The following is a 20,515-nucleotide window of genomic DNA, read 5'->3' as shown; positions in this document are numbered from 1 at the left end:
AATCACTTCTGATGTGTTCCCCCCTTCCTTCCTGAAAATAACAATTGCTAGTATTTTGGTGTGTTTTCTTCCTTTAGTTTTTGAGTTAAAGGAATAATAAATATACCCTTAGCATTCAGAGTTAATCTTCTGATATCTGATAGCTGATATTCCCAAGCAGCCCTGGAAGTTCGTGGCATTGATTAAATTATAATTTTGCTGAGGCACAAATTTGAACTGCTCACGTCATGCCGCAAAGCTCGATGTGTGTGTAAAACACTTAACTGGCAAGTGACCTGGCCACCTGTGCCAAGTTCCCCTTCCAGTAAGGCTTTGTTGTGCACTTCCGGTAATTTTTTTAAGGGTCTGGAAAATTACTTAAAAAGTTAGCTCTACTTTACTGTACTTTTGGAAGAAATGATATGTTGAAATATCTCCGATGGATGTCAGAGGTCATCTGGAGCTGTATTTAGACTTTCATAGCTCAGATTTTTCACGTGCTGTGGTAACAGAAGCATTTCCCCAGGCTAGTAAAAAGACTGTGAATATTTTTCATGGGTGCATAACATTTTATTATGGACCTTAGAAACATTTCCCTGTTGTTGGAGGTTTTTTTTTTTCTTTTAAAGGTGTATTTATTTATTTTAGAGAGCACGTGCACACGCATGCATGCACAGAGGGGGGAGGGGCAGAGGGAGAGAGAAGGGGAGAGAAGCAGACTCCTCACCGAGTGTGGAGCCCAACCCGGATACAAGGCTTAGTCTCACGGCCCGGAGACCATGACCCAAGCTGAAATCAAGAGTCGGCACTTAACCGACTATGCCACCCAGGAACACCTGGTGGGTTTTTTTTTTTATTATTATTTGGGATTTTTTGGGGGGTGGGGGCACTGTTTAAATGTAGCTATTAGCATCGTTGAACATAAAGCATTCTCTTCATTTTGGATTATTTCCTTAAGAGGAAAATCTCAGAGGGGCCATTTTTTTAGGGCAATGGACATAAACATTTAAAAGAATTTGCCAAACTGTTTTCCAAAAGAATTGTACTGTTTTCTTAAAAGACGCCCTTCCCTAGGAATGTACAGGAGCGCTTGGCTGACCGTGCTCTCACCAGTATCATTTGTTGAGTCTGTTGTTTATTTGACAAGTGAATAGTCTCATTGTTTTAATTACATTTCTTTGATTGCTAATGAGTTGAATATTTGTCCCTATATCTAACTTATTAAATTTTCCTTTTTGTAAACGGCCTAAGATCTTTAATTGATGATACATTATTATTAAATGTTACAGAGGTTTTTTTTCTCCTCATACTTTCTACAGAACATTAGGTCCATTAAAAAAAAAGAGGGGGGTATAGTTCAGTAATCTTGGGTTTGGAGAGAGGGAAAGCTGTGTTTCGTTTTTGTCTCCTTAAGATTCTTTTCCTGGTGGCACTGAGAAGGTCCTGCCATGGAGAAATGTGTGTTACTCAGTGCTTACCATCTTGTTTGGTCCCAAGCCCTTTTTATTCCACGACAAATATTAATATTCTGAGATACTAATGTTTCCTAGAACATACTTGAGGAAATGCTGCTTTGGAGAAAAATGGAAAATGTGTGTATAATGGAGACATCTTTCCTTCAAGAAAGATTTACTCACCAGCAGTGTATTCCAGAGGCTACAGTAAATGGAAGGAATAACTAATAGAAATGGCTCCCTAGGTCACTACACTCACTCTGAAAGGATGCTTAGATATCAGGGAATTGTGTCATGAAGGAGGTGATTTATTCTTTGAACTGATTTATTCTTTGATGAATGAATTCAGAGGCTACCTTGGGTCTGTTCATCGATTGATGTTCACAATTCACTTTAGTCAAACATTCGTGTTTTCACTCAAATTTGAAAGATCTTTAGTAAATAGAATTGTATCACATGTAGGCTCTTAACAGTCTTGGAATTGGAGATTGACTCACATATTTTTTTCTTCCATATTAATGCTCCAGTCAAAACACATTAGACTTTTAAACACTTGTGGTATAGAAAAGGTTGGGTTTGTAAAACCAATGCATAGGGGAGATAGGATTATTACCCTGGAAAATTGGTGCACCAGTCCTCTGGGCCATTGCCCCAGGAAGGACCCTGCCTCTTGGAGTGTTGAGTTGTGATCAGTGATGTGTTTTAGTGGAGTCTGTTTCCACTGTCCCCAGTACTCTTTCTATTAAATTTTTTTCTGGTTAAAGGAATTACGACACTGATGATAGGAAATCTGTCTACAATTGGCTTACTTGTTGGCAAGGTGTGGGTCATCAGATTAGAACAATAAAAGCTCTGTTTTTATTTATTTTTTTGTTTATATAAGAGCTTTTATTAAACAGAATCCCCTCCCCAAGTCCAAAAGTCTTTGGGCATGGTAGGCTTCAACTGGGAGGCTTGAGGATGGAGAGTGACCATGACAGCTCAGAGTGAAGTGTTGGAGCCTAAGACACATGATGGGGGTGTCTGTTTGGGTCATTGATCTACCACGGTTATCAGACCCTGGCTGGGGCATTGAGGGCATCCTTGTGAAAGAGTTGGCAGGGGTTGAAGAGGGCATCCGAGCTGGAGAGCAGCCTGGCTGAGGGTGTCAGAGCCCGAGGGGACGAAGTGGTCGTTCATGTGTGTGCAGCAGTAGTGGCAGTGGCTTGGCAGCAGATATCTGAACCCTAGGAGGATCTAGAAGGATCCACAAGGGAGAGGGGGCCACAGTGGTCCAGCACTGGGGTGTTGGAGCCTAGGGTGGAGAGGGCATTCTTGTTGGGGAGGAGTGGACTGTAGCAGCCTGGCATTGGATGTCTGCTTTCAGGCAGGGCAAGGAGGGCCCCTGAGTGTATAGGGGCCCTATTGGTATGTAACCAATAAAAGATTGGTTACATACAAATAAGTAAATATATTAAGAAAACAGGAATGATTGTCATTTCCATAAAATTTAGTTACAAATATGAAAAGGTAGGAAACTAGGATTCCTATGTTGGATTGGAATTAGAGGCATCAGTGTGACCTGATGGCTTTCCAAATAAAAAATGCATATATTGTGGGACTCTGTGTGCATAGTATGTTTTCTGGTTCTAACCACTAAAAGAGTCTGGGGTTAGCAATACCCATGTAGCAATGAGTGCACCTAGTATGCACATTGTGTTTTCTAAATAACATTCTCCACTAAAAGGAGCTGGGGCTCTCTGAAGAAATGTCTAATTCTAGGGCCATCGCAGGGAAAGTATAAAATGAGCCTGCAATATCTTTTTGTGCCAAAAAATGCTCAGAGGAAGTGCTCAAAGCATGTTGGGGACGTGTCAGAAAGACACAGAAGTGAGCTTGAAATGGATAAGAGGTTCCCACTGGTCCAATATAGGACAATTAAAACAAATAACGATAGCAAAGATTTATAGCTATTAAATAAAATAGGAAACCATATGTGCTTACCAATATAAATAAATAAGTTAAAAGTTTTGATGAGGAAGGGGATGTTTACATAAAGTATCACTTCACAAAATGCTTGCTAAACACAAAGGGAGAATGAGTACCTTCCCAGTAGAGACTTCAGAAGAATTAATCAAATGATCAAAGTGAACATCGCGAGTAATGGAATGAATTGAAGTCTGAATCAATAGAAAACATCAGACAATTGGGAATTATTCAACAAAATGGTTGCTCTCACTGTCAAGTGCCTACAAATCTGGGAAAGACTCGGGACCTTTTCCAGACCGATGAAGACCAGAGAATCGTAACTAAAGGCAACATGCGCTTCTGAGCTGGATTATTTTGCTCTCCAAGGACATTATGGGCACAGTTGATAAAACTTGAAGGGATCTGAGGATGTGATGGTAATTAATGTTCTATCAATGTTAATTTCCAGATTTTTTGATGATTAGTTGTGGGTTGTACTGGAGAATGTCCTTTGCCTTTATGGATGATGGAACGTAATGTCAGCAACTCACTTTTAAGTAGTTCGGGAAATACAAAATTGCTGTCCTGTAATTGTGTAGCAAAATTAAACGTGTGCACATGCGCACACGTTCATTTCCCTGTGAGAAAATTGAATGATGAGAGTTCAGACTGAAGCAGGTTTTTAATCTGGGCTCATCCTCTTTTTGCCTTTCCTTTAAATCCACTACCCGGGACTGTTGTGGAGCAGTAGAGAGTTCTCTGGGCTTGAACACAGCGAACCCACATGTAGCTTCTGGCTGTGCAACTTACTAACTGGCTGATCTGAGCCAAGTTGTTTCACCCTTTGGAGCCTCAGTTTTCCATCTGTGAAGTGGGATAGTTGTGAGGCTCAAACAGATAACAAATGGAAACACATGGAAGCTTAATACTGTTGTGTTAGCACAGACAATTCAACAGGGTGGGAGAAATGGCTTTTGCATAATCCTGGAAGCAGTGTTCTTTTGAGCATTTTAAAAGTGAATCTGTTTTCAATCGAATAATTTGTACTGCTTTGTATTTCATTCTGTGGCTCCATTTCACTAATTAAAATGCACAGCCACCATACTGTATTGCATACTGTTGTGTGTAGTTCATTTTAACTTTCCATAATTGGATGCTGCTGTGTGTATCCAGTGAACACTCAATAAAATTAATTGAGGGTAATGATGATGAAGACAAGATCTATAGTGTCATCCTTATTTCTCCCAACCGCCCCCGCCCTGTGAGCTAGGACTGTTTGCATTTAAAAGTTGTTGCTATGGAGTTGAGAGGATAGGTTTGCTGAGAGCTTATGGTATATGATCCATAAAAGGCGGTCATGGTAGGTGTCTCACTCAGTAGAAAATGTCAGACTTGGTGTGGGAGGATCTGTTTGGCTCTTATATTGAGCCATAAGCAGTGTCTTTTGTCCAACCCTGCTTGAATATCAAGCCTATTTCTGTACGGGGGCCAGCACCTCCCCAGCCCCCTCAGTCATGGGGGCCTCCAGCTTACCGTGTGCCCAGACCTCCCTGCAGGCCTCTGACGAAGGCTCAGCCTTGCTTTTGTTACTTAGGCCTTTTATTTCTTTCAGGAGAATCAGTGGAATGAGCTTCTTGAAACTCTGCACAAACTTCCCATTCCTGACCCAGGAGTGTCTGTTCATCTCAGCGTGGTAAGTGGGGGCAGAAAATTAGCGATCGCCAAGAAACCATTTCATTATTAGCAGGGAGGCAGAGTTAGCTGAACAAGATCGTCTTTTGTTGTCTGCACCTTCCCCAGCCCTCCCTCCGAATACTCTGAAACCTCTGTACTCGAGACAGGCCAGAGAGTTCAATTTCTTCCTTTCTCTCGGATTCCATAAGGAATAGGTCCCAAATGTCCCCAGGCTCCCTTCTTCCTGGTTGTCATCCCATCACAAGCATCTCATAGATGGCAGGTGCTCGGCTTGGAATGGCCCCTACCTGCCTCAGCAGCCCCCATTCTTGGGCTCCCTGCCTCATGTTTTTCCCCCCAGCACTGCTGTGCATGCCTCTTTGCCCATCCTGTCACCCCTGAACCTTCAACACCACCTCTCTCCTCTTTACCAAGCCGGCCTACATTCATCCTTCAGAACTCACCTTGGATTTATTTCCAGAGAAATCCTCCCCTTGACCCCTTCTTCAAGGCTTAGTCAAGATTTTCTTCTTTGCCCCAAGCATCTTGTACACTTTGCAGTGCTTAGTCATACCACATCTGTTTTCCTCTCTTGGCCACTGGGCTGTACATCCCTCAAGGACAGGGGTGGAGAGAGCCTAGCATAGATCCTGGCCTGTAGTAATAATTGTTTCTTTAAACATACATGCTATGTGATATGTAGTATGCTGGGTGGAAAATCCTGTGACTATGAAGCTTCAGTCCTGGCTGTAGTTTTGCCAGTGACCTGAGTGATCTTAATTAAAACCTTTAACCTTGTGGACCTTGAGTTCCTCATTGATCGGATAAGGCATCAAAAGAGGTGTAGGGGATCTTTTTCATATTTCGGGTTACTGGAATTCTCTAATTCTCTAGGTCAAGCCCTTGTCACCACCTTCATCAGAATTCTCAGGTGGAAACCCTTAGGCCAGCTCTCTATTACCAGGGGCTGTTTTCCCCATGTTGTGGGATCTGAATGTTTTAAAAGTTGCCTTTTTTTTTTTTTTCCTAAGATTTTATTTCTTTTGGGTGCCTGGGTGGCTCAGTGGGTTAAGCCTCTGCCTTTGGCTCAGGTCATGATCTCAGGGTCCTGGGATTGAGTCCCTTATCGGGCTCTCTGCTCAACAGGGAGCCTGCTTCCCCCCCCCCCACCCCCGACCTGCCTCTCTGCCTACTTGTGATCTCTGTCTATCATATAAATAAATAAAAATCTTAAAAAAAAAGATTTTATTTCTTTTGAGAGAGAGACTGCACAAGTACAGGGTGTAGGGAGGGCCGGGGGGCGGGGACAGAGAGAGAGAATCTCAAGCAGATTCCATACTCAGCATGGAGCCCAGTGCGGGCTTGGTCTCAAAACCCTGAGATCAAGAGTCAGATGCTTAACCCACTGAGTCAGCCAGTCTCCCCCTGAATGTTTAAAAAGTTTTATTGGATGTGAGGGCAGTCTGTGACATCTGTCACCCCATTGTTCTGGCTGATCTGGCTCCCTAGGCAGGTGTCTCCTTCCTCCCTCACCACTCCATGTCTGTCCCTCCTGAAGCTATGTGCTCGGTCAAAGAGGACAACCTTCTCCGACAGAGGGGGACTCTTTTTCAGTCAAGGGTATGTGAGTAGCTGTGCTCCCCAGCTAGAACCTGCAGACAAGCTCTCAAGGTCTAGTCGTAGGAGAACATAGGGCAGTCAAACTTCCAAGACTCTAGACACATCCAAATGAGGTGTCGAATGTGGCAGTCTGCTTTTTGATAGATAGATAGAGAGAGAGATACATAGGTGGTTGGTTGGTTAGATAGATAGATGGAAGGATGGATGGATAGATAGATTTTTAAAATAATAGCAAGTTTTGTCTTTCATGTTCACTAGAACCAGGTACAGTGTTGATATTTAGTGGTTAGTATCTTGGTATTTAGCCACATAGAAAATGAACATATCTTACAGTTTTTTTTTTTTATGAGGAGCAAATTGAAAGCAGTATTACCACCAATAACTAATAATAGATCTTCTATTTATTAAGTTCTTAATTTCTGCCAGTATTCATCCCTAACACTCAAAAGAACTCTACAAAACAGATAGTAGTGTTCTCGTCTTACAGATGAGGCTTAGAGGGGAAAAGGTACTTGCTCACCCAAGGCTATGTGGCTAATAAGTGGGAAGTTTGGGGTTTTCAAACCAGGGCTACCTTCCCAGCCTGTGTTCTTTCCGCTATGAGTGTTGAAAGAAAGGGGGCAAAGAAGGAACTGGTAGAGGTTTTTGCTCATTTCAATAGAGCATAGGTCAGAAAAGATTCTTGTTAGAGAACTGCTCATAGGGAAGACTGCCTAGGAAAGATGAAGAAACGAGCTTTAAACCTGCCCGGGTCATTGCCAGATGACTAAACAACCTTGCCTTTGTCTCTGTCCCTTTTCCTAAATCAGCTTGATCTCTCTGCTTCAGTCTGTAATGACATCCGACAGGTAGCTGTGGAGTAGCCTGGCTGGGTCACCAGCTGCTGGGGAGGAAGGGCCACTCCTTCCCCTGAGTGGCTGCCAGGCCTCAAGGACAAGCCATCCCAGGGGCAGGAGGAGAAACTGTTGGGGGGAGGAGGTGCAGCTGTTTCGTGCCAGTGGTTCCTAGGAATGTTTCTGACCTCCTCTGGTCCCAGCATTTCATGGGTGATGGAGCAAGACAGAATCTCAAAGGACAGCCTGGGGACGACTTGGTTTTGGAATTGTGATGCCTCACTATTTACAACCCATTGCATCTGTAAAGGCAGATATTTGTTTCTTTCCAATTCGAGAGGAATTCTCTCCATGTTGCATTTCTGATTTTGAAGGCTGAGTTTATAAAGCTTGAAATGTGGAAAAATGGCAGTCCTTGACTTCGTGTCTTCAGAACAGAATATGTCTGTATGTCTGATGTAGGTGATTGAGAAAAACGGAAATGTAAACTAGGAGCTGAGCAATAATAATTTTCTATTAAAAGATTCACGGCATGTTAGGCACTTCACGTATGTAACATTTATTCCTCATAACAGTTTTGAGGTAGGTATTTATGTTTCCCATTTACAAGTTCAAAAACTGAGCCTCTGAGCTGTTAAGTGAGGTTACCTGAGATCACGTAGCTAGGAAGTGGTGATTCTGTGGTTCTTGTGTTTTCTTCCTCACTGTCCCAGCCATTACGTTGTCACTCTGTCACCCATGGACGTCCATTACTGAACATTTCCTGGGACTCCCTTCTAGCCATTTCATATAGCAGTTGGTATCTCATGGCATTACATTTAACCTTGCATTTTACTTTTGCTATTTTAATCGTCATTGTTGAATTGAATGAGTTGTTAACCAGTTTTCATGCCACATAATCTCTGCTGTAATACTTAATGGGTGACATTGGGTACAGACCCACAGCTTTTTGGAATGATGCTTTGCAGAGGATTGTGGTTTTGGTGTTTTTTTTAAAGTGGTCTTTTCATAATTTTTTTTGTTTTTACTTTTTAGTTTATTTCAGTTGACGTGGCTTTAACTATAACTTGTTCATAAAAAGCGTAGGTATAGCAATCTGTTACAGTGGGAAGAGCATAGCTGTAGTTCTACAGAACCTGCTTTCAGTTCCTGTCACCTGTCACCTTCAGTCCCTGTGACCTCAGCACCTTAAGCCTTAATTTACCCATTTGTAATACGGGGATAATATGTATCTTAAAATTTGTTAGGGAAATTAAAGATAATACTGATACAGATACCTGGCATGAAGCCTTCCATTAGCAGGGCAGTAGCTGTTGAATATTAGGCAAGTAGCTTACACTATCATTGTTGTTATTGTCATTACCGCAGGTGTCCCCAGCTTTTCATTTCAGGAAGTCTATACAACTCATTCTTCTTGAGACCTACTTATTTTGCAATTATCTAAGAACAGAGGGGAGGGACTTCCTGAAATGTCACTTGGGGGTCCAGGTTTGAACTTAGGCCTCAGCTAAGCTGACCTTCTCTGCTGCGACCTTTCCTGCCCTTTGCACAATCCTATCTTTAATTGGCCAGCACCAGACTCTTCACTCCCGCTTGCCATTGTCCTCCGAGTCTTTAGTAGCTCCAAGGAGGTGTCATCAGTACAGCCTGTTGTCATTTAACTCAGGAACATATGCTTGTTACATACATGGGGATGCCTCCTTGAAAGTTCTTTGAACAGGTCAGGTTTTCAGCTTCATTGAGTCCCCTGTTCTCTTCACTGGAGGTGACGTTGGAAGTCAGGAGGCTTCTTTTCAGAGCATGCTTAGGGGACAGAATTCTCCACTCTTAACCATCTGTAATGGTCTCGGTGCAGCAGTCCTTCAGCTGGAGCTGTCCTTAACATCACCTGGGCCTTTGGGGCAGATATTGCCTGCAGCTTGTATGGATATAATCTCAGATGCTAAAATGAAATGGCAGGTTTGGTTGGTAAGACCACTGCCGAGCGAACCTAGTGATACTTGGTCCCTCAAGGCCACTTGCCTCATTGAACAATAAATTATGAAGCCTGCAGCTTTCATGTGTTCAGAAGTGTGCAAACATTGTAGGGGAATTTAGCCTTTAACCTCTTTGAGCTGTTCATTTTATCTCCCGAAGAAGTTCATCTCTCATAGAAAAGAATTCCATCTATCAAACTGGTGATTTAATGTGTCTGGCTGTAACCCAGCATTAGCCAAAGAAAATATTCTGTAGTCATTTCCTGTGAGTGAAACTCTGTTTCCTCATCTGAGTGAGGAACTACCTTCAGATCATTTACCTGATTTCTGAATAACATGCTTGTTGCATATTTTTGCAAAAGTAAATAGCATTTGCTTTTCTTTTCCAGCATTCTTATTTTACTGTGCCTGATACTAGAGAACTTCCCAGCATACCCGAGAATGTGAGTACTTCCTGGGGGAGGGGGGGTGGGATTAAATTTTTATTCTTCTTTGTCTTTTATTTACTTTTAAAAGAAAATAAGAGGATATATTTTCCCATAGTAAAAATAATGCATTGCAAAAGCAAAAACAAATAGAGAATCTTTGAAAAGCAGAGAAACTCTAAAGATAAAGAAGGATCATTACTTGTACTTCTCAAAGGTAATCACCTATTAACATGTTGATGTCTCATGTTAGTCTTTTTAAAACGTATTTTTTACATAGTTAAAATCACTGATCACACATGCATTTTTCCATCTCATTCATAGAATCCTGTGTGTTGGCTGTGTAATAATTCCATTTGCTATGTAGTTTACTTAGCTCTCCCTTCACTGTTGTGCATTTAGGTGGTTTTTCGTTTTTGCTGTTGTAAATAAAATGTTTCTATGTAAAGAACTTCCCTATAAAGATTTATTAGGATAGATTTACTCAAGGAATTACACTACATTTCTATATCCACTTTGAAGAGCATAAAAGAAAGTGTTTGGGGGTATAAGTGTGAGGACTGTGCCGGCCCCCCCCACAAAGATTTAAGAGTAAGGAACATGAATCTGAGGGAGCAGAGTGTAAGGTTTGGCCTCTGAACAAGCTGAATTGCATATCTGGCCTTAAGACATATCTTCAAGATGTTTTACTCAGATTATAACTAGTGCTATGCAGAATTAAATATAGATTCAGCACCATGGAGGCCCTTGTTTACTTTTTTAAAATGGTGGCAAAATATATATAACATTGAATTTACCATTTTATCCGTCTTTAAATGCACATTTCATTGGTGTAAATATATTCACGTTGTTGTGCAGTCATCATCAGCATTCATCTGCAGGACTTTGTCATCTTTCCCAACAGAAACTCTGGACCTGTTAAAAAAACAACTCCCTGTATGCCCCGTCCTCCCATCCCCTGACAACTGCTATTCTTTCCGAGTCTCTCTCTATGAATTTGATTAGGTACCTACTATAAGTACAGCCATACAATATTTGTCCTTTTGTGTCTTGCTATTTAAACTAGCATCATGCCTTTGTTCATCCCATGTTATAGCACATGTCAGAATTTCCTTTTTAAGATGAAGTAATATTCTGTTGTATGCATACAGTATACTCCATTTTATTTATCCACTGATGGACACATGATTTGTTTCTACACTTTGGCTGTTGTGAATAATGTTGATATGAAAACTGGTGTACAAACATCTGTTCAAGTCCCTGCTTTTAATTCTTTTGGGTATATACCTGATTTTTTAAAGTACTGGAGTAAGTGGTATATTTCTTTGTAACCATTACAGACTCACAGAAAGGAAATTCTTTTACAACTTGTCTATAGTCAGACAAATTATGAGTGTCAAGTAATCATGTGTTATTAATGAAGTTAGACTACAGAGTTATTGCTAGGTAACTATTTTAGTTGGGATTGTAAGCTATATCCATAATCTTTATGATCAGGCTCTGGTGGAAAACACTGCTTCCTTTTTGTTTACATCAAGTAATAAAAACTTTGGAGCATAATTCCCATTTCAGCCACAATAGCTAATGCTACTATGTGACATGATGAATTCAGTGAGTACCTGCATTTTCTCATTTGCCTCTTTTAACAAGCTTAGGTGGTTACTATTGTAATTATTATTTTATATCTGGAAACAGGCCCCGAGAATTCAAGTAACATATTCAAGGTCCTACCGCAAAGATGTAATAGAATTAGAATTCAGATATTGGTCTTTCTGATTTTAGAGACTGAGCTCTCATACACTATGCTATACTTTGAGCCCATTATTTTGCCCTTCATCTCCAAAATATTCCTTGGAAATGACAAAAGAACTATAAAATTAAGGAGAAGGATGTCCGTGTAATTCCAGAAGGAGCTGCCATGAACCAGAAAATTTGAGGGATTTCCACGACTTAAAAGAGATGGTTACTGATACTTAACAGTCAATAAATAGTAGCTAATGGAGGAACCCAAAAAGAATTAGAAAAATCCTCTGGGAGAGTAGAAGTAGGGGCATACCATGGACAAATAGCAAAAGACTGTTTGTTGAAGGATTATTTTCAAATGCCATAGAACAATCATAAAAATTGGCTATGTATCAGATCACACTGAAAATTTTAAAATAGAAAAACTCAGAGTCTGACAGACCAGTCTCTTCATGGCAACGAAATAAGACTAGAAATTAATGATAAAAATTTTTAAAATATCCATCTATTTGAAATAGTGGTTGGGTCAAAGGGGATAAAACATTGAAATTGTGTATTGTTTAGATATTAATGACAACGAGAATACTAAACAACAAAAACCTAAGGGATGAGCCAAAACCATACTTAGGGAGAAACTGATAGCTTCTAATGCTTTTATTATAAGTAAGAACCTGAGAAAATAATGAACTTGACTTTCAGTTCAAGAAGCTAGAAAATGAGGGATGCCTGGGTGACTCAGTCAGTTAGGCATCTGATTCGATTTCAGCTCAGGTCATGATCTCAGGGTCATGGAATTGAGCCCCATATCAGGCTTCAAGCTCAGTGCAGAGTGTGCTTGGGATTCCCCCTCTCCCTCTCCCTCTGTCTCTTCCTTCCCCCTTGTGTGCGCTGTGTCTCTAAATAAATAAATACAATCTTAGAAAAAACCTGGAAAATTAATAGCAACCAAAAAGCCAAAACTAGAAGCATTTAATTATAATTTTACTTAGAAAATATTGTTAAAGTAGAACTGAAAAATAAGACTTTTATAAAACCAAATATTTGAAAAGAATAATAAAATAATCTTAAAATTATGCAATAAATTTGATAGAGATAAGATAAAATTTTCCAGAAAAATATAAGTGATTGAAGTCAGCCTAAGAAATAGGAAATATAAATATAGAACCATAACTTGAAAAGATTAATGAAATTTTTAAACCATCTCTACACCTTGCTGCTACAAGTATATGAGGTTTGGGTGGTTATATAGGCATGTTAAGGAACAGATTATTATGTAAAGTGTTCCAAATTGTAGAAGAGGCATGTGTGTATATGTATTAAACAACAGCAAAAGAAAAATCACTTATAATTCCATATGTCAGAGAAAGTCACATTCCAAGTTTTTCTTTATGATAATAGTGGTTTCTACACTGTGTGGCCTAGAGCCTTGAGGTTGCTGTAGGACCCTGGATGGCCTGGGGGAGATGGATGGTGGCTGACCAGAGCATGGGGTCCCTGCTCTGGCTTTATTCATTGCCGGTTCGTCCCTGTCCGCTTAAATTGGGAACTTGGTAATATTTTGTTTGAGATAAAAGAGTCCTTTTGATTAAAAAAAAAAAGAAAGAAAGAAATTTAGAAATTGCATCTTAAAAAACACAATGGAGATCATACCAAGCACATACATACCTTTCTATCAGTGATTTTTAAATGACAACATATAATGGATGTTTACTGGTGTCATTAAAATTCATTACAAAATATCTTTGTTGTAAAAAACATTAAATAAGAAGTATGTATAGAAAAAACTGAAATACTGTCATCCCTTCCCCACCCCGGTCCCATTCTCCCTCCAGTTTGCATGTCCTTCTAGACCTTTCTCTATGTATTTACAGTATTGTATGTGTGAGTACCTGTGTATGTTGTAGACATTTCCTTAGACATAAATGTGATACTGTTCCTATTGTTTTGCAACTCACTTTTTAAAATGTATCCTAAAACCTGTCCATACTGATTTACTTCATCCCTTTTTAATGATTTTTAATTTAGTGGTATTACTATTCTTATGAAAGTAATACATACTAATGGCTTTTAAAAAATCATATAGTACCACATAATTGTTGATGAAAATTTCAGCTTCTCCTTACTTTCCACCTCCCAGAGGCAGCTACTTTCAAGATTTTAGCAGTTGAGTATTTCTTTCCATGTTTTAAACTAATATGCACATATCGTTATATCTTAACATTTCTTTCTGTTTTGTTTTTTTTTTAAGATTTTATTTATTTATTTGACAGAGGGAGGCAGTGAGAGAGGGAACACAAGCAGGGGGAGAGGGAAAGGGAGAAGCAGGCTTCCCGCTGAGCAGGGATTTGATCCCAGGACCCTGGGATCATGACCTGAGCCGAAGGCAGATGCTTAACTACTGGGCCGCCCAGGTGCTCTTAGTGTTTCTTTTTCAAATATCACCTATTGATTTTCCTGTGGAAGTTGAGAGTTTAGATCTTTTACTGTCTCTGAGCCTCTCTCCCTGTAGAAGATAACTTCTCAGTCACATGTTTTCCTTCCCCCATTTTTCCTCTATCTTTAGAAAAAATTTTAAATCCATAATGTTTATAATTCAGTGAGCATGCAGAATGAGACAATCAATTATGATTGCATTTTCTTTCTTGTACAACTTTTTATCCAATAGGAGTTCCTTGATTTCACATCTTCTTGTTTATTCCCTTATTCTGGTGAAACATTCCAGTAGTTTCCTGAAAAAGTATTGTGTTGGAGGCAACATGGTCAGACCTTGCATCACTGAAAATGACTGTTCTCCTCTGGGTAGGATTGGAAATTGCCTTCATAATTTTGAAGACCTAGCTCTGTTGACTCATAAGCCATCCTGATTGCTGATTTATTTTTTAGAATCCTTAATATGTCTTTGGTATCTGAAACTGTCCTTTTCATCTGCTATGCTGGGCACTTGGTGGCTCATTCAATCTAGAAACTCATGTCCTTTATAGCTGGGAAATGGTATCACATTATTTCTTTGAAAAGATTCTTTATTTTTTCCCTTTTCTCTAGGGCCTTGATGGTAGGATCCTATGTTGATCCTGTAATTTTCTCTATTTTCTATCTCTCTCTTTCAGTCTTCTTTCTGCTTTCTTCAACAAATCCTTTCACCCTTTTGAAATTCTTCTGCTATCATTGTTTATATACCTAAGAGCTTTTTGGTGTTGTTCAATAAATTATGGTTTAATGGCATCTTGTTTCATGAATGCAGTATTTTTTCTTGTCTCTTCGAGACTCGTTCATAGGCCTAAAAATTGTTCTTTCTGCATGTTTTCTTCCTCAGTGTTTCCTGTCTCTTGTTTTGTTTCACTCCGTATTTACAATAGTAGAGGCTTTCCTCAAGCACCTGTCCTGCCCTATTTAAGACAGAGGGCACTGAAAAGCTAAGCGGAAGCTCTGTGTTCATGAATGGGGCTTGTTACCTTGGGGCCTTTATTGGAGATGATGGCTCAGAGGCCTGGTTACTTAGAGGGGGTGTAGGTAGGGGGCTCTCAAATGTCAGTATCAGAATCTTGTCTTTGGAACTAGTCAGTTATTTTTTCATCTTGTTTTTTGTTTTGTTTTTGCCAGTGATCATAAGCTTCATATGCCATCATCCTGGAAGCTGAATGGGGGTGGCGAGTTACGGGATATCAACATTTAGCATGTAGTCTTTCAACCTCCCCTCCCGTTTCTTACTTCATGCCTTGTCTCCTGTCCTTAGCTATACCTGGTGTCCCCACACCTTTCTGGTTCAGTTCCTCTAGAAAGTAAACACTTCTTCTGCTGGAGGAGTATCAGAAGGCCAGTTAACTAGCAGAGTGAGCTAGGACAGAAGAGTTTTGTTTTTATGGGCCCCCTTCCTCCAGCCTTCAAAGCTTTTGGGTGTCTCCACTTCCTGAACCTTTTGGAGTTGCGTGGTATGAGTTGGGTTCGAGTGTGGATCCTGTCCCTCTGTCCCAGCTTTCATGTTCTTCCCTTTGTGGGCTGCCAAGTTGTCCTCCTTTAGTTTCTCCACCTCAGTTGGCACAGTTGACATGTTGGGGCAGATCATTCTTTGTTGTGTGGAACTGTCTTTTACGTTGTGGGATGCTAGCATTCCTGGGATCCACTCACTATAGGATGGCAGCACACCCCCTCCCAGCTGTGACAACCCAGAATGTCTCCAGACATTGCCACATGTCCTCCTGAGGGTGAATGACCCAGGTTGAGAATCCTTTCTTTAGTAACTTCTGCTTTCTGGCTTCTAAAAATTTGACATCTCTCTTTCAATAATGTCTTTTCTCCTGTTTCTTTGGGAATTATGTCTTTTAAAATTCTTTCACTGTGACTTTCCTTAGGGGCTTGTTGGGGAGGGACGGTATCAGAGAGAAAAGACAAATATGTGTGTTTAATCTACCCTATTTTACTAGAAATCCCTATAGGTTTTAACTATGCCTCACCTACTCATAGACATTTAGATTGTTTCTAATGTTTTGCTATTATAAATAATGTTGTAACAATTATTGCCTAGGTTAGTTTCATCATTTTAATTTTTTTTTAATTTGAAGGACTGAGAATTTCTTAGGAACTTAAAATGAGATACCTGAAAGTTCTGATAATTTCTTAATTTTCAGAACTGCCAAAACGGCGGTTAGAAATAGTTTGGCGGGGGCGGGGGGAACTGTTTCCTTCATAGCCCCAGCTCCAGTTTCTCTCTGCGCTGCCCCCACCATTAAAGAAAATTTGCATTCCCTTTGCTGGTTTTGCCACTAATGAACCAATTCCCTGTATATGACCCATTGTCCCCTAAATCCTCCTTTGCAAATCGGTAAAAGGCTGGCCTTGTTTGTTTCTAAGCGGGAATAATAAAAACAATCTGTCAGACTCCTAACATACATGGCTCCATTTAAATCCTTACGGCTCCTCTGTGAGAGGTAGACGTGAGCCCCATTTTCTATATAGGGACCCAGGGCTCACAGACCGGAGGTTACCAGCCCAAGGTCTGCACCTAAGTGAGGTGTAGTGACTCAGGTTGATGAGGAACCAAAGCATTTTGTTTTCATTATACCCGCCTGCCTCCCTGCAGTTGACTTTTGATATTCATGAGCAAAGAGGCAAAAAATTATTTTTCAATATCTCAGATATGAAGTGAAGCAGGAAAGCTTTTCCTCTAAGGAGAATCTGAACTTTTGTAGGACCAATTTGTGTGATTTTTGACATAGAATCAGTCTTGAGCTCTAGCTCTGTTGAAATTTGCATTTTAATCTCTTGGTGATTTTTCAAGGATTAATTTAAAATGACTAAATTGCTGCATTGCAAATTGAAACAAGCAATAACCATGGGGTTGTTAATATGATAGAGTCTGCTGTAGTGGAAAGAACATGAGTTTTGGAGACAGCCAGGCACTGGGCTCTACCACTCGGGGACCTTGGACTACTTACATTCTCTGAGTCTCAGTGTCCTTATGTAATACAGAAAAATGGGAGGAACAAATGAAGAATTAAATGTAAAGTTCCACGTTCAGTGCTTGGTGCAAGAGAGATGCTGCTTTTGATGGTCCTTTTCTTTCCCTTCTCTTGGCTTTCCTACAGTTCTAGACTTAACCTCTTTTGAGGTCTGAGTTGTGGCTCAGGCCTAGGGCACATTACTGGGAGGAGCTTATCTTTTCTGGGTTTTTGCTAACATTCTTGGTTGTGAACATCAGTATTTGTCCTTTTGTGGGGTGTATATTTGACCACACAAGTCTCTTAGCAGGTACCATTGACATCAGAATTTCTGAAGCTTGGAAATGGTGTAGAGAATGGAGCCCAGGATTCCGGTGCCTGTCACGTGGGAGGTTCTGTAAACATTTATTGATTATCTCCTCTAAGAGACATGTTAAACTTAAGAGGATAAGCAAAGAAGACCGTAAAAGGACTTCTTTTATTTTTTTAAAGGATTTTTAAAAGATTTTATTTATTTATTTGACAGAGAGAGAGAGCGCACAAGCAGGGGGCCAGCAAAGGGAGAGGGAGAAGCAGGCTCCCCACTGAGCAGAGAGCCCGATGCGGGACTCGATCCCAGGACCCTGGGATCATGACCTGAGCCAAAGGCAGAGGCTTAACCATCTGAGCCACCCAGGACAAAGTCCGTGAAAGGACTTTGGCACATGGAACTTCATTCTGTCACCAGAGAATCAGGTTGTTCTGGACAGCTTCGGAGAATGGTTAATGTAAGAAAGTGAGAAAGGAGCTAGTATCAGGCGCTATTTGCTATATCATGGAATTTTTACAGAAGCCTTAGCATGTGGTTATTTTCCCTGCTCTGAAGAGGAAATGAAGCCCAGAGACCTGAAATAACTTGCCCCAGTCAGCTAGCCAGTAAATGCAAAAACCGGGAGTCACACTCAGGTCAGTCTGATCCCGGCGCTGAGATGCTGCTGGGTCTTGAGCCTCCGGCTCCATGGTTCCCCACACCCTTCCAAGAAATTGCCCATCGTCAGTTTAAGTTCTTTAATTTTGTGAACTTCTTTAGTGTCATTTCTCCTCCCATAATGAGATTATTCCATGATGAGACGAATATTTCTTCATCACTGCTTCTCTGTCATTAGCACTATACCCAGAACATAGGAGATTGTCAATATGTATTTATGGAATGACTGAATGATTAGGGGAACGAATGAATGAATGAGCAAAGCAGCCACCCCCAGGAAAAGGGAAAGTAGCAGTTCTTTTCAGTTGGCTTTTCAGCCAGTATGTCTGCAAGACGTTAATGAAAAGCAAATGTAGATAATCTTTCTACTTTCAGATGGCTGTTGAAGTTAATTCTCATTTTTACAATTTTTGCGTAAAAATATTTTCTTCCTTTTCACTGAAAAACTGTCACTATGTAGTTGTTCATCAGGGTTTTCTCTATGAAGATAACACATGTAGGAGTGAATTTTATACAGGCAATAGTTAAATGAGCATAAATCTTTATAAATTTTAAATAGTTGACCTGCCTTAAAAAAGAAATCACAGATCAGGAACAGATACATACTAATAATTACATTGTAAACCGGTTTGTAGAAGGGATTCTTTTTTAGCAGCCAGGTTTTGAAGTTTACTTTTGATTAATGGATAATCATATAGACCTTCATTTGGAATATTAAACAAACCTGTCTTAATTATCTGGTCAGTGTCATACCAAGTGGTTAATGACGCGAGGAAAGCATTTAGAATGGCCAGTTACATATAACATTGCCCAGACTCCACTTTGTCAAAAGATGTACCATGATATAGAAAAGATTTATGAACTCATCGTGACTTTCAAAAATAAACAAAGTTGAGGTGGTGGTAGAAGACCTATTATCGAGTACTGAGATTGTAGAGAATTCCATTGTTGCTCTTAAGAGCTGTCAGGTAATTGTTTATTCTAATGGTTTTTCCATTCACACGGAGGGATAAAAGTTGACCTCCGGGTAAACCCTGCCTTCTTTCCTATAATATACTTCTCTGATGTGATTGCTTAAGTGAGTTTGTGGAATTCTTTCTCAGACAGATTATTTTAGAATGCAAATTTATAATTCCCTTTTAAGAATCCCACACAACTAAAGTAACCTAAATTCTTAAAAAAAAAAATCAATTGAGGATTTTAAAGGTTTACATTATGATAAAATAATCTAAGCGGGAGTTATTTCAGGAAATAAGACCCACTGGCAAAACCAAGCCTCTCGCCTTAGAAGCCTCCTCCAGACACAGTACAGTAAGTCTTTATCATCTGTACTGTGTATGAAGCTGAAAGTCACAAAGACTAATAAAATGACAGACCGTGGGGCGGACTAACATCTGTTTCGAAGGCTCCAAGGAGTACCCAGCTTAGAGTCGGTTCTTTGGTTTGGGGATTATCTCATTTCCCTAAGGTACTGAACCTAAGACGCTTTTTCTCTAAGCCCCACTATATCTCCTCCCATCCTTGGCCCATCCCCCCCACCCCCCACCTGCTTCCTCACCCCGGGCGTGGATCACAGTGAGCCCGAGGTCCCCAGCCACCTGGATTGGCACAAGAGCCAGCAGGGACAGCTAGAAGCGAGCAGCCATTATGGGGCTTCTCCTGGGGGAAATGAGGCTTGCCAGGTGCCTTCCCCTCCTCTTTGTCTGGATTTAGAGCCACAGAGGGTTAGATCTGGACGGGACCTTCACCGTCATTTCTTTGTAGAGATGAGATGAATAGGAGCCTGGAGAGGCTAAGAAGCTCGTGTGGCACAACCTCTTCCCAAACTTGGCTTCCAGGCTGTCCTGACCCCGTTCACTAGAGCCCTTCTTTGGACTTGAGCCCTTTCCAGCCTGGGCAGTGGTCAGCTTCATATCCCTGCCACCCAGCCCTGCAGAGAGCCCGCAGTGAAAGCTAGACAGATAGGAGAATGCTCACGGGCATGTAATCGGTATGTGACTGAAAGAATGCTTGAGCTCTGGGACTAGAAACGGAATGTCCTCAAGCCTAAAAACGTGCTGGCACTGAGGAAACTGAGCCCTTCTGAGCACGGACATTGGAAATAGTCCCTCTGAGCAAGATTTTCCTTCCCAGTAGGTGAGTCACACAGAGAAGTTATTGTCAGGGAGTGAAGAGGGTAGAGATTTAGACTTAGCCATGGTGGCGTTACCCCAGGACACCAGGCCCAGAACTAGGGGAGCAGCAACACCATGCTTACAGGATTCATGGGTCCTGAGAAGGAGGACTGATTCCCTCATTAAATGAGTAGGCTCCATTTAAAAACAAAACAAAACAAAACAAAACAAAACTGGGCAGGTGGATAAATGTGGCGCTCAGTAACCTAGAAGCCTGGGTGTTGTCTGCGATCCTTCCTCCCCCTCCACAATCAAGTCTGATTCATCATCAGGTCCTGTGATTCCAGA

General features: G+C 40.8%; 1 protein-coding gene across 1 annotated transcript in view; it reads left to right on the top strand.

Moving 5' to 3' along the window:
* DENND1A (DENN domain containing 1A) overlaps positions 1–20,515 on the top strand; it is a 494,905-nt gene that overhangs the window by 230,148 nt on the left and 244,242 nt on the right. Inside the window, exons 7-8 of the mRNA XM_080819425.1 lie at positions 4,993–5,073; positions 9,873–9,926. Coding sequence (XP_080675551.1) covers positions 4,993–5,073; positions 9,873–9,926 — 135 coding nt within the window. The remainder of the gene's footprint in view (positions 1–4,992; positions 5,074–9,872; positions 9,927–20,515) is intronic.

Source organism: Martes martes (genome assembly GCF_963455335.1).
Source record: "Martes martes genome assembly, chromosome: 12".
In the NCBI taxonomy this organism is placed as follows: Eukaryota; Metazoa; Chordata; class Mammalia; order Carnivora; family Mustelidae; genus Martes; species Martes martes.
Note: the sequence above shows the minus strand (reverse complement) of the source record. Positions and strands in the feature narration are given on the sequence as shown.